Genomic DNA, 13,129 nt, shown 5'->3' with positions numbered 1-13,129 from the left:
GTTGCCACCGGCCGGATCAGTCTAGATCTCACCAACGCCTGCAATGTGCGCACGTTCCTCGGCCTCTAAGTACTCAGAGCGCACATCGACAGTGACTTCGCACACGGTCACCATCTGGCCTGACACATTCAGTACTTGGTTATTTTTGCTCCTGTAGTCACGGTATTTTCAGCTGCCACCTGAGGTACAACCCGCAATCTGTGGCTGGCCGTTGAACATCATGTCGAGTCGTAAATTCTCAGTGAGTATCCTTCTCTCTTGAACTGTGTCATCATATTCAAGGTTTGACGGTGAGCTCCCAGATTGTGAGCGGGTTCTTTCTACAAGACGACCAAGTTCATGCCACACCAGCGACGATCGGCGCTGTTAGTGCTATGCCCACCTCGCCATCTTCGTTCACTGAGGTCTCTTTATAGCTACCACCCCGCTTTGGTCTCGTAGATGACTCTCCAGAATGCTGGTCGAAGTTCAAGTCTCGTATCGCGGAATTAAACGACAATGCATCTTCAGGCACGACTTACAAGGTATTTTTCCTCGGGAGGCATGGGCAAGGATGGCGTGAGTCGTCCTTTTAGCTGGTACGACCATACCTGTTGACTCGCGGTTGCCGACAGACAATGTCGCCGAGGCCAAGTATGGTACTCGAGTGAGGCGTCATATGAGTTCATTGCATAATTGTCTGAGCTGAACAGCAATATCCAGGCTTGGGACGAGTTGAGTTTCACGCTTTCAAGCACAACCCAATCTCGCGGCGCTGAACGTTAACGTTCCACAGCTATTATTCGAAGCTCTATGGTGACTCGGAGATGACGTGGGGACCAGATCCCCTCCTCACAGCTCTGGGTGTTCAGCAAGCCGAAACAGCGCGTACAGCTTGGCTGAAGGAGATCCCGAACGGCATGCCTACCCCGCAGCGTTGCTTTGCAAGTCCGTTGCATAGGGCCCTGAGCACTTGGCAAATTACGTTCGCAAGCGACGAAAGCTTCCCTCAAGTTATGCGGAAGGTCATGATTCTCGAGGTACGTTTCTTGACGGCGCGTGAACCAGGTTTTCTGATACTGGCGTGTCGGAAAGAATCTGCGTGAAGAGCACGGTGTACATACCTGCGACATGCGCGACAGTCGTTCTTTAATCGAGCGCAACTTCCCACCACCCACGTACGGTTTCGAACTTGGATTCACCGAGGAAGACGCCGTCTGGCAAGCGGATGTTCGAGAGACCAAGGATCACATCAAGGGAAGGGCGCAGTCGGTTCTAGACAGGATATTTGACGATACTGAGGAGACCTGTACGTGCCTCACTTGCTCACTGGCTCGCAGTGAGGGCCTCTCTGCTAGTTTTTGTGAGCTCAGGCAGGGTATTACTCAGACATTTCTATCACTGCTCACGGCGGTATCATCAACGGAATCTTGGCAGCTGTGGGACGCCCTTCGTATTCCCTGCCAACTGGAGGTATTTCCGTGACTTCGATTCCGATTGAAACGAGTGCAGCTTACATTTGATTCAAGGTGTTCTCCCACTCGTCATTCGCGGCGACGATGTATGAGCAGGATGGGTTGAATACACTAATGGCCTGAGCTTGAATCTTGATGCCTGAACTACGACAGGAGGATGCCGGCAGAACAGTATTAGCGAGAAATATACTATATCGTTATGCGGCAGAGATGTAACATGTAGCGCGGTGCCCCTGTACGCTTTGATACGCTTTGATACAAGATAATGAATGTACGGATCTAGATGGGCGAATGTGTGAGGACGCTTTGACTTGGGAGCGAAGCTAGGAGGAGATGAGCCGGATTAGGAATGGTTATATAGATGGTCCGTGCGTGAGGAACACGCGACTTCTCCCTCAAGTAGACCAACCTCCTCTGCACCATCGTTCTTGATCCCCCTCCCCCACCATCACCCTGGCGATTCCCCTTGTGTAGCTGTAATGACTGTCATGCCTGCTCCTACTCTCGCGCAGCAGCCTTTTGGTATATCCAATGAGCCAGGATCAGGTCCATCGGTATTCGCGGCTGATCCTACGGCATCTCTGCGTGAAGCTGCTCTTCTCACTCTCAAGTCTAGACGACGAAAGCTTGGATCTGGTTCAGAACCCGCTGGCATCCCTCCTCGTCCTCAGGCTGTGCATGTCACCTCAGCAGACTCCTCTATCCAGCTTGATTACGGGCAAGAGGAGCCATCTGGTGCGTTTTCTACCGCCTCGTCCGTACCGAATCTGGCGCCACCCGCAAAGCCTGCAACGCCGGAACCCAAGGAAGATGATAGCCAAGGTCGAGAAGAAGGCGAGATCAGCGACTCCGAGTCGACACCTGCCTCCCCTCTCCCTCAGCCCAAAGTCGCGCAAAAAGCGAAACCTACGCCTGCCCCAAGAGAAGTCGGCAAGCCTCCGACGCCAGCCAAAGCATTGCCGATCAAGACGACACCGGCCTCTTCGACGGGGTCGACAAGTAGCGCCGTGTCTACACAGAGTCCTTCTCAGTTGATGCCGCCACCTCCCCCGCCTCTTCCATATCTGCTTGATGAAACTCACGTCAGACCTGGCCTAGAAAGTTCGTCCCCATGCATGACATTCTTTGCGTTGACGTTGACCTGTCGTGTACGGCCCAGTGACACAAGCCCAGTACGACACTGCCAAAGATATCGTGCTAGACCTATTGGGCTGGGGAGTTGGTCCTGAATACCTCGTCAGCTGTGGTGTCAGCCGAGAGATAATGTTCTACGTCTTCACAGAGCTCAACCTTCGTCTACCACCCAACTTCGATGTTACGGGCATTCCACCTTACCCACCTGCACCGACCGATCTCAACGCCACGCCCACAACCAATATTGGTCGGTTGGATTCTACGTCGCTGCATCCGGCAAATGGTCACGCAAGTACGTCTGCACGTCATCTGGTTCCGCTGCTACGTAGCTGAGTGCCATCGCAGACCCTCAAACCAACGGGCAAGCCTCCAGTAGCCAGACTGCCTTATCCGCTACTGCTGCTGCCTTCGTTCCCGGTATTCCAGGTTCCTCGTCTGCAGGGCCAAATCTCTTCGACATGGAACAGCAGCGAAGACAGGAGCTCCTGGCTCGCAAAGCCGCTATTGCTTCTCGTAAGAAACAAGCCGCACCGTCGACGAGTACTTCGGGTGTCAATCCCATCGACGTAGCGAAGGAGTTAAAGGATGTAGAGATGGCGGATGCGCTACCGGCGAATACTGTAGACGATTTCCTCAAGAGCATCGACCCTGTACCCGAGAAGGATACCGGTAAGGGCAAGGCTCCTACTCGCTTGTCCTCGACCCCCAGTCTCGGCACCACCACGGACGCGATGGACGTCGACGAGGTCATCCCAGGGCTGTCCATCGACACTCGGATAGCATCCAGTGTGCATACGTCGCCGTCCACCAGTCTCGTCCAAACTCCTACAACCGCCACAACCTCGCCCGTCTCCACCACTAGGCCAAAGTCTGCCGCCGCCTCGGTCCCGTCCACTGCGAATCTGTCGCCCCAGTCTATCGCGTCGTCTTCCGGTGAGCGATCGCCGGTGAACACCAGTCCCAGTGAAACGGAAACAGTCCCAGGTCTCTCCTTCGATCTGGCCATGCCGGCCCCTGAACGTGGTCGGTTGGCGCCACCGGCGCGGAGAGGTACGAAGAGACCCGTAGCCGCCGACTTCGACGACGACACACAGCCACACGCCTCGCGGCCACGACCGAATCATGGTAATGGTTCCAACAGCAATCCTTATCACCAATCCTCTTCCAGGCGCAATACTGGTACCTTCTCGGGGCTGAGTAATATGCGTCGTTGCGTGATCGACCTAAGCGACAGCGAGGAGGAGGAGGAGGAGGAGGAAGGGGCCATTAGTTCAAGGCAGGATGGTAACACCTCAATCCGTCCAACTTCATCTCGTGGTGGACCACAGGCGGGAGCTTCGGTGGCACGTCAGAGTCCACCAGGGCGAGGCAGTGCCACACCGACACGTGTCTTGACGCCAGCTGCCTTGCAAGAGAAGGAGGAGGAGATTCGGAAGATGCGAGAACTGATTGCGCAGCGCGAGCAGAATCGGCTGCGTAAGCTAGCGGTTGTGAGCCTGCTTCCTTCCGTTGAGAGCCATTGTGCACCAGAGTTGACCGTGCTTTAGGCGTCTCGATCAACACCGACCTCGACGTTTGATGCCCCCGCACCAAACGGTGATTTACATGCCACTGCGCCATTCGAGGAGGACACCTCATCTAGTGATGGCACAGGCTCCAATACGCCGACTCCGCTGGGTTCGTGGAGGTTCAGCTTCTTGGGCCAGAACAAGACCCTGAGACTCACATTATTCGTCACATACAGGGCCCATCTCAACCTCGTCGTCGGCTTCTGTCGCTACCAGCAGTACCGCAACCCCAATAGGTCTCGCCTATTCCCTACGAATCATGGCCTCGCTAACTGCTTGTCGGTACCAGATGTCATCTCGAGTAGTCTGTTTGACTCTACGGCAGGCGACCAAGGCGAGTGGCTTCTTCCGTTTTCTTGCTAGTGTTGTGCCTGCTTCCTCACACGGCTGCTTCTTGCTTTCAATGCTCCCGCATTCGCTCTTCCGCTTCCGTCGCCTGCGCTATCTTCTGTGTTCATCATATCGTACGTCCTCGCTTCCATCTTCATCTGTACTTTTGCGCGTGCATGGCTATGCGGATACAGTGCTGACCGATGAGGCAAGACAAGAGCAACCGGCAAGGATATTTCCCAGCTACGCCGCAGTGGCGGCCATGTAACTGCTTGCTCACGCGTTCTATTTCTTTCTGTTGTGTACGGATTCTACTTCGTCTTGCGTCTTTTGATCGCGTCTTTTCGTAACTTGTTGCGGGTTCTTTGTTTTGTTTTCTATTTTATTTGTACAGATGGCCGTGGACGAGACGTCAAGCGAAGACGCTATGAACGTCGACGTCGTCAGCGCAAACGCGGAGACGTCGGCCCAGGTATGTGTCGCCCCCACAATGCAGTCTACGATGGATCTTCTGCAGGAGAGCGTCGCGTTCCGGATCTGTATTGACGTGCTTGTGTCGACGTTTTGTAGGCTTACGCAACAGGAAACCAAACCGATTCCTATATAATCGTCCAAGATCAAGATGCAAGATCTGGGTTTTCTGCTTACACATCGCCTCTAGACTTTTTCCCTTCTCTACGGCCGCGCTCGCATCTTGACAGTTTTGGCGAAGGGATTAGTTCAGGTCATCAACTGGACGACGGCATGGACACTTCCTCAATCTCAAGTTCTCCACGGAACACTTCAATAGACCTCAAGGATCTGAAGGTGGCCCACTCGAAGAACTTGCTCACGGACCCGTCAAGACCAATTTGTCAGTATGAAATCCCCGGTGGAGGAGAATGTCGTGATCGTGATTGCGATTGTATACATTTGTCGCGACCGCCGACGGCAGACCCTACTGGTATGGCCTCAACCTCTCATTCGTGTTTGCTAACACCTATGCCTCTGCAACTCGTCGGGATGTAGATGATGAGACTGCGCGCTACTTCTATGCGCACCACGCCGTCTTCTCTGGGTCGCACCACAGCGTCAAGGACATCAAGGACGCCCTGGAGAACATCCGACAGCGCAGCCCAACGAAGAGCTTCGATGATCGCGTTGCGGAGGCGGTGACGTTGCTGGGCCTCCGGTAGTCTCGCGCAACACGGGCGTCGATTCTCGCTCTTGGCTCTTCCGCGGCACACCGCAAGTTTGCCGTCAACGAAGCGCACGACGACGGGGTTGCTCCCGCAGTCGGGAACGAGTGTGGATGGGTGTAAAGAGCGCGCGGCGCCACCGACGGATAGACGAGTCGTCGGGAGTGTTTGACTGGGCGAGAGGTGGATCCGCCACTTGGGTTAGCCTGTGCGGCAGCTCGGTGCGCCGCGTCCTGGTAGTCCTTGAGCAAGAAGAGGCCGCCGCCGAGGCGATGGGTTCCTGGTTATACGTTCCCTTATGTCTTCGAGAAGTGTATGCAGTGTATGCTAAGTAAATAGCTATGTTTATATGGTCGCATCTAGTCGTAGCACGCCTGAGTAGTCCTCGACGGGCCAGTTTGCTTCATCGCATTTGTATGATTCCCCTCAATGCATTGGTTTGTTCGCGAACTGTGGCCTAGGTCCTGCCTGGAATGAGTGTCGAGCGAACGCGCTTTATGAAGAACCGTGGGGCGAAGATACTGTATTGCACCGGCACCGGTATGAATCAATCAATGAAGGCCGAGGTACGCTGGATCCGCAGCGTCCGACGAATGCTATTCCCGAGTCTGACTGTACTCAGCGGAGTGCTTCGCGTCCGACGGGAGCGCGTTGGGCGTGGCACGAAACAGCGTCCGTCGAATTGACAACCGTGCGTGCGATCTATTCTGTCCTGGGAACGCTGCGCTCTTCGAGGCGGGTGCGAAGGCAGGTCCAGGGCCCTGCTACAATTCAATACGTAGAATCCGCTGGGACCCCGGCCCCCAATCCCACCGTGCGTCCCTTTACTTGCATGAGTGAGTACTTGGGTCCTGTCAACTTCTGTGGGATGCTGAACGTACGGTGGTCGCGTGTCCCGCTCTACGCCGAATGCGGCAAAGTTGGACTTCTCTGGCGTTGCGCCCGGATGGGGCAAGTGCGGCGATCGCCCGCACGTTAGCAACGGTCCACCAGTCCACCAGTCCGGCAACCCCAACACACACACACGGGTCCAGCGCATCTCGATCAGCGCGTGCGCGGCGTCGCCGAGTGCGGCCACGAAATCGACGGATGCGGCGAGTCTGCCGTTTATGGTCATCTTCGACATATTCGTACGTCGCGAGTCGCTCGCGCGAATCCCTGCGCGGTCCTTGGTCCTGATCAGGATGAGCGGGGTGGTCGTATATTCGATACGGAATAGAGCATACATATATTTACACGGGGCCTTCGATTCGACTTCGCTTGGGCTACGCTATCGCTATATAGCTACGCTGTCATGGCACGTCGTGATTCGTGAGGGGCAGGGAGGGGACACCACAACGAGCAGCACAAGCAGGGCGGGCACACACAAGACATCCAGACCAGCGACGGAGGGCAGAGCGAGACGAGACACGACACGACAGAGAACGGGACTACGAGAGCCGGGACACAACTATGTACGGAGAAGCGGACGGGGATAAGGGTAGGCGGTAAACCAGAACACTCGCAGAAAACCGGGACAGTGAGAGCGCGGGGGCTCGCCAAGAAGACATGGTGGGCGGGGGCATATACACGGGATACACACACTTTTTTCGTTCGCGGATATCATCGTCACGTACGGCGTTGTGGAGACGCGGATCGCAATGTCCTCCGCGCGCACGCACGCCGTGTCTCAGAGATCAGACCGTTCATGCACAGTAACCAAACGCCGAGGCCGACACGCGCTCATCGTCGTGGTGCGTAGTGGTTTCCTTGCTGCACAGGCGGAGGTGCGCCCCACTGTCCGTGCGCAGGCATCCCAGGCGGACCCTGGCCCCCGCGCCCGCGTCGTGGCCCGTGAATCCATACGGAGGGGGCGCGCCATATCCCGCATGGCCCGTCGGCGGAGGTCCGTACATGCCCGGATCGCCCTGCGGTGGTGGTGCGCCGTACGGCTGGCCGGCGTTCGCGTAGTTGGGCGACGTGGGCTGTCCGCTGGGCGGCTGCTGGCCTTGACGCGGCGAATGTTGCTCGAGTTGGCCCGGCATCTGCTGACCACTGCCCGGGATCGCGAGCGCGGGTGGCGCGCCGGGGAGTGAGGGCATAGGCTGCGGGCGGGCGTGTGGAGAGGGAGGGGGACGCCTGCGGGGGGTGCGCCGGGCGAGGGGTTCGTCGCGCGCGGAGCGGCACCGGGCGCTGGGGCGGACGCGGAGGTGGACGCGGAGTTGCCGCCGGAGGTGGAGGAGGCACGGCGGCGCTTGCGGCGCGAGTCGTTGTTGGGCTCGGGCTCGCCGTCGTTCGCGTCGTCTCCCTCGTCATCTTTCCCGGAGCCACTCCCGGAGCCGATCGCGAGTCCGCCGGGAACGTTGGGCGCGCCGCCTGGGGGAGGCCCGCCGTGGTGCATGGGAGTCGAAATGGGGTTCGAGCGGCCGAGGGGGGTGCCGACGGGCATTGAGGAGGGGAGCGTGCCGTGCGGCGCGTTCAGACACGCTTGAATGAGGTTCTTGCCCTCGGGCTGGGTCACGAGAGGCTGCAGCTTCGCCGTGGTGAATGTGTAGACGAGACCGGTCTCGGAGACGACAAGCAGGAGCACTTGGGTGCCCGTGAGCGTCGAGAGCTCGTACGCCTGCGACAAACGCGTTGGTTAGACGGAGTGCGGGAGCGCGAGACGCGTCCGGGGACGCACCTTCTTCATGATGCCCGCCTTGCGCTTGGAGAAGGTGATGTGTCTGCGGGACTTGTCTTGGATGAACTCGATCTTAATCTTCCGCCTGCCCGCCTTCTTGTCGCTCTTTGGCTTCTCCTCGTCGTCGTCGTCTTCTCCGCCCGAGTCCGCGGCGTCGTGGTCGGTGATGAACGCGTCCTCGGGGGCGGGTGGTGGGGCCCGTTGGGGTCGTCGAGGCGGCGTTTGTTGCCAGCGAGGCCGTGTGCGGCGGAGTCTGGCATGGTGGGAGAGGGCAGGGGGAGGGGGGACGGGGAGGGAGGCGGGGGCGGACGCGTCTGGTGTGGATGGGGGGGGTGCCCGAAAAGGGTTGCCCGGAAATGGGAGGAGCAGACGAGGAAACTCCCTTCCCTTTTCTGACACTGCCCTATATATCCTCACCACCCAAACGGGCCTGCCGCCGCTCTCCCACGCCTCAGTCCAGACCCCGCGTCCTATCTTATCGCCATCACGCACCCCCCGCCACCGCTGGCCTCGCCTCGCCCTCTCCCGGCCCTCCCTTCTCCGCAGTGCCCTGTCCCCCGCCACCGCATCGCTCGTTTGCTGTCCGCTGCCGTTGCCCTGCCAGACTGGCAGCTGCCCCGCTGTGCCCACCCGCGCAGTGTGCATCGCGCACGGACACGTTCGCGCTGCGCCTGCGCGCCTCGCCGGGCGACGCATGACCGCTGGATCCGGCAGGCCAGGCACGCGGGCGCATATGGCAGGTCGGCTGCTATATTGGGGCGCTCAGTCATCCGAGCACCCCGAAGGCGTCGCCCAATCGGGAGATCGCCATGCATCCCAGATCCGTCCCCCGCCTCGCGTTGCGATCTGATGCGGTGGCCCGGCTTGGCGGCGCCTCTGTCCCCGCATTGTCCACCGTTCCACACGCCGGACGGCCTTTTGTCCTCCGGGACGCGCTCGCTGCCGGCGCACCCTGCTCGTCGTCCCCGGCAGCGGCGGCGTCGTGGTCGTCGTTGCGCTAGACTCACCTGCACCGAGTTCCTGTGGACGCGCTGCTTAGCTGCCATTTCTCCTCGCCTTAGCGCATTGCTCTCCGTGCCAGCGCTCGCTCAGGGTCTTCACGACGGTCTGCCGTTCAGCGAGCGAGCGGCCAGTGGCGAGGCGCGTCCATGTCCGTGTTCCATGGAGGCATCAGCCAGCGCAGATTTGCTTCCGCCTCGCATCTCGAAGGCACCTCAGATCCATCTGCCCACGCCCATCCCCCGCGCCGCCGATCGCCCTCCAGCCTCCCACCCCAACACAGCCGAGCACGTCCGTCGCCCACCGCCCTCGACTCCCGGCCACGCACGCACCGCCGCGCGCTCGTACCAAACGCGCGGAGCCTGTGCAGCGCGCGCATTAGGCAGGCGACACACCATATAAGCTATTTGTTGATGAACGCCAGTGTCTCGGATGCGGCACCGCTGTGTGCGGGCCTCCCGACCACATACTGGCTTGCTGACTCGCTCGTATGCGCCGTATCACTGTAATACCCTGTATGCTCAGCCGGAATGGCGGCCAGCGGCCACAGCCCCGCGCAGTCGCATGCCGCGGCGCCCCCGCCTCAGTGCCTCTTGCGGCTGAATGCCACTGGCCTCTCCGTGCCCCTCAAACTACGTCCAGCTCTGCCACAGGTATCACGCTTCTAGGCTCGCCCCTTTCCTCTGCACGCACGACAAACTCTACCACAACTGATAGGCCCCCCGCACCCGCCCGCGGAACTCAATGCGCGAAGACGGGGGCAGGGACGCGCTCCACGGATGTGGCCCCGAGGCCAGCCTGAGGAGCTCTCGTGCACGCCCGAATTGGCAAATCCCCTGCCTTCTGCGCGGTGCGGCTTCCCTGCCCTGCGCGTCTCGGACGGCACTGCTCTCAGGCTCCCGCTCGTACGTGCTGCTAGCATGCCCTCCGGCTGGACGCTGGATCCTCCGCTGCACTCTACCCCGCAGTCGGCAGCGGATCCGCATGCACCGGATTAGGTGCGCTCTCGTCTCGTAGCGGCCGCGCCCGCACAGCCGCCTGCTGTGGGCACTGGCGGCGAGTCACGGCGTACGAGATGTGACTGGATCCGGCTGCGTGCCACAGTTATCTATGCGTCGGGGGCTGTACCACACACACTCTCTGTCAGCACCGCTCGGGACTTGCGGTGGCCGTGGTCAGTGCGTCTGTGTCACGGCTCCCATCTCCGGCTCTGTGAACCTTGTGGCTCGAACTTGCGAACGATCGAGCGCGGCCACGTGTGTATGTGTGTACGCGGGCGATCGTCCGGGTATTACGGAGTGGACGGATGCGGACGCGCTGCACATGTACTACATCCTATGTGCCCAGCTGTCCGTGCACCGAGTTTCTCGTCCAGAACTCGAGCATGCACACGCCCGAAGCTTCCTCCGTCCTGCGACCACCTAGCCTTCGTGACGCGCAGTCAACGTCCTACTAGACAGCAAGCTACCGCGTGCCAGTAGCTCTCGGGATCACGCCCTGCGTCCACTTACGTCCAACCTCGCGCGGTACACATCTGGTGCATCGACGCCCGCTCCGTTCCTCGACGCCTCAACATCGCCGCAGACCTGGCTTCCGTGTAGACGCGGGCCGCTCGAAATCCTTGCAGTAACCTCGTGCCAGCCCTCGTAACCAGTTCCGCCCCTCACGAGCCTCTATGACGTACCGCGCGTCGGCCCTCCCAACTCGGCTGCGTACCAGAAGAACAGGGCGGTTGCCCATTCCGGAGGCTCGAAGTTGGACCTAGGTGCGTTCGTCCTAAGCCCGTGATCCCGTCTGCTGTTCCTCGGCGCAGGGAGGGGCGGGTCGGGGTCGCTGCGAGTGGGCCGAGTAGTAGTGAGGCTGGCGCGCTTCACCGTCGGCGTTGCTGGGCGGATGACGTACGCGCGAAGGCGGGCTTGACACTCGCAGCGAGGACGGATCGCGGTCTGCTCAAGGAACGCGTACGTCGAGTCTCAATTAGTAAACCGAACCGCTCGGACGAGGAGGGTTCGTTCCCGAAATAACGCACGCACACCGATCGCCCGGGCACGCGATGATGTTCAGTTCGAAGTTCGAAGGTCGAATGTCCGACTCGGGCACCCCTCCCGGGCTGCAGCTGAGCCGAGGTGTTGCTGGGTGGATGACGTGCGCACGAAGGCGGCCTTGAGCTTGATGCTCGCAGCTCGGACGGATCGCGGTCTGGCCATTGACAGGGTCGGGATATATAGGGACTTTGAACTGCTGTAAAGGTTCTGAACGTGGCCCTTCCGTGTCTGGCCTCTTCTTGGAACAACATCGATCACATAGACGCGCGAAGTTCGACGGTGGACTCGGACACGCCCCTGGATCGAGCCCAGGACGGTCCGTTTGTCCTTGGTTTGTCCTACATACACTTGCCGTACCTCATCGTTCCGCCGGCGGTGGTGAAGACCACGCCGAACAGAGAAAGGCAAACGGACCTGGTCGTCATTCAAATTGGACGGATGAGCCGAACTGGGACAGATCGCGCGCGGACCATAATGGACAGGCCCGAGATAGGAAACTCGACTGCCCGAAACGCTCAACCGCGGTCCTTCCGTGTCTCTCTCCGACGATCTCCTCACTCCCCGCTCAGTCGAGGCCTCGCGGAGGCGCCCATGACCGCCCAACGTGGCTCGTTGGGATCAAGTTCTCGTGCTGCTCCTGGACGACGTGCTGAAATACCTCCAGAGTGCAGGCGCCGACTGGTGTGGGATGCCCAAGGTAGGAAGGAGGGTTGCCCGAAATGTATGCCGGCGGTTCAACGTTCAGCGCCCGTACCCGGGGACGCGGGACGTGTTCGCTGGATCTCGAGGCGCGAACACGCTACCAAGCGGGCGGGCGATCGCACTGCAGGGTCGGGTTGCCCCTTGCATCTCCAGTGTGCGCTCGGAGCCTGTACGTCGCTCGCTTGGTGGCGACTGCACCCGCTCGAGTTCGAAGGCGAGCGCAGACGGAGTGGCGGAGCGCACGGAGGCTCGTCACATTCGGACCTCTGCCCGCCGCTCTATAGCACCAGTCCGAAGACGTACGCGGCGCAGAGCAGCACCCTCGTCTCTAGGAAGCTGTGCGTACAGGGTCCTAAATCGACTTCAATGATTTGTCGGACTCACGACAGCGGCAACAATGGATCGCGTACTTGTCCCTAACGGCCAAGGCACACAGAGAAGGGGGACGTGGTTTCGATCCCCCGTTCATTCCGTGCTGAGCGGATATGATGAGACTTCCGAGTTCCAGGATCCATACGCCCGCCTGTCGCTGGCGATCAATTGGCTGGCCTAGCCTCCGCCGCGCAAGCGCGCGCCAAACGCCTCCCGAGTCGAGGTTGCCGCCGGGCCCAACTGGGTATGGTCGCAGTCCGACGCCTTAGCAGACTCTAAGCACGCTCCGTGGGAGGACCGCGTTCCTGGTGGGCCAAGCGTGTGTGCGGGCGATCCCACGTACTTGCTGAGACTAAATCGAGGAAGGGACGGATGGGCCTCGGCCCCAGAGGCTCTCTAGCGCGATTTCCGTGCACAACAGGACCACTGTGGTGCTGCATCCGGTGCTGACGCGGACGTTGGGCGCGTGGCTATGTACAGGCGTTGGACTCGGGGCGTCTGCGCCTGAGTAGACCCGCCGCTGGTCCCAGGACCTCGAGAGCGCCGGACGTTGTACAGTGCATTGCCGCTGTGCGCACAGGCTGTCGGACTGGGTTCCATCTCGGGTGGGCAGAGTTCTGATCCAGATGCGGACGGCCTAGTGCGGCATGCTACGCTTCGGGCTCTGTGTTGGGCCAGGGTAGGT

The 13,129-nt window shown here is 60.0% G+C and overlaps 6 protein-coding genes across 6 annotated transcripts; 5 read left to right on the top strand and 1 right to left on the bottom strand.

Moving 5' to 3' along the window:
* The first annotated feature begins 69 nt into the window (after positions 1-69).
* B0H18DRAFT_974963 (phosphoglycerate mutase-like protein) lies at positions 70-1,847 on the top strand. The gene is made up of 9 exons (XM_048044033.1): positions 70-241; positions 303-365; positions 417-558; positions 615-646; positions 703-713; positions 776-1,019; positions 1,075-1,288; positions 1,369-1,452; positions 1,509-1,847. The coding sequence occupies exons 1-9, from the start codon at positions 221-223 to the stop codon at positions 1,544-1,546; spliced, it is 849 nt and encodes a 282-aa protein (XP_047900028.1). The 5' UTR covers positions 70-220; the 3' UTR covers positions 1,547-1,847.
* Positions 1,847-4,787, top strand: B0H18DRAFT_328875 (uncharacterized protein). Its single transcript, XM_048037613.1, has 7 exons — positions 1,847-2,555; positions 2,614-2,880; positions 2,934-4,078; positions 4,136-4,265; positions 4,333-4,392; positions 4,446-4,490; positions 4,554-4,787. The coding sequence occupies exons 1-7, from the start codon at positions 1,934-1,936 to the stop codon at positions 4,691-4,693; spliced, it is 2,409 nt and encodes an 802-aa protein (XP_047900027.1). The 5' UTR covers positions 1,847-1,933; the 3' UTR covers positions 4,694-4,787.
* B0H18DRAFT_328925 (uncharacterized protein) lies at positions 4,784-5,899 on the top strand. The gene is made up of 3 exons (XM_048037614.1): positions 4,784-4,958; positions 5,057-5,339; positions 5,495-5,899. Exons 1-3 carry the CDS (start codon positions 4,881-4,883, stop codon positions 5,659-5,661), a joined length of 528 nt encoding a protein of 175 aa, XP_047900026.1. The 5' UTR covers positions 4,784-4,880; the 3' UTR covers positions 5,662-5,899.
* Positions 5,900-7,984: 2,085 nt separating this feature from the next.
* B0H18DRAFT_831618 (SRF-type transcription factor (DNA-binding and dimerization domain)-domain-containing protein) lies at positions 7,985-8,506 on the bottom strand (the record flags this gene model as incomplete). The annotated part of the gene is made up of 2 exons (XM_048039403.1): positions 7,985-8,266; positions 8,327-8,506. Coding segments are annotated over 2 exons (462 nt in total), but the record flags the coding sequence as incomplete, so codon positions are not given.
* Positions 8,507-9,132: 626 nt separating this feature from the next.
* B0H18DRAFT_328796 (uncharacterized protein) lies at positions 9,133-9,858 on the top strand. The gene has a single exon (XM_048037611.1). It carries the CDS (start codon positions 9,176-9,178, stop codon positions 9,725-9,727), a length of 552 nt encoding a protein of 183 aa, XP_047900024.1. The 5' UTR covers positions 9,133-9,175; the 3' UTR covers positions 9,728-9,858.
* A 1,856-nt stretch (positions 9,859-11,714) lies between these two features.
* B0H18DRAFT_328810 (uncharacterized protein) lies at positions 11,715-12,666 on the top strand. Its single transcript, XM_048037612.1, has one exon. It carries the CDS (start codon positions 11,809-11,811, stop codon positions 12,490-12,492), a length of 684 nt encoding a protein of 227 aa, XP_047900023.1. The 5' UTR covers positions 11,715-11,808; the 3' UTR covers positions 12,493-12,666.
* The last annotated feature ends 463 nt before the right edge of the window (positions 12,667-13,129 follow it).

Source organism: Fomitopsis serialis (genome assembly GCF_022376445.1).
Source record: "Fomitopsis serialis strain Sig1Antser10 chromosome Unknown B0H18scaffold_3, whole genome shotgun sequence".
NCBI lineage: Eukaryota > Fungi > Basidiomycota > Agaricomycetes > Polyporales > Fomitopsidaceae > Fomitopsis > Fomitopsis serialis.
The sequence above is the reverse complement of the archived record's forward strand: the minus strand, read 5'-3'. Positions and strand labels throughout refer to the sequence as shown.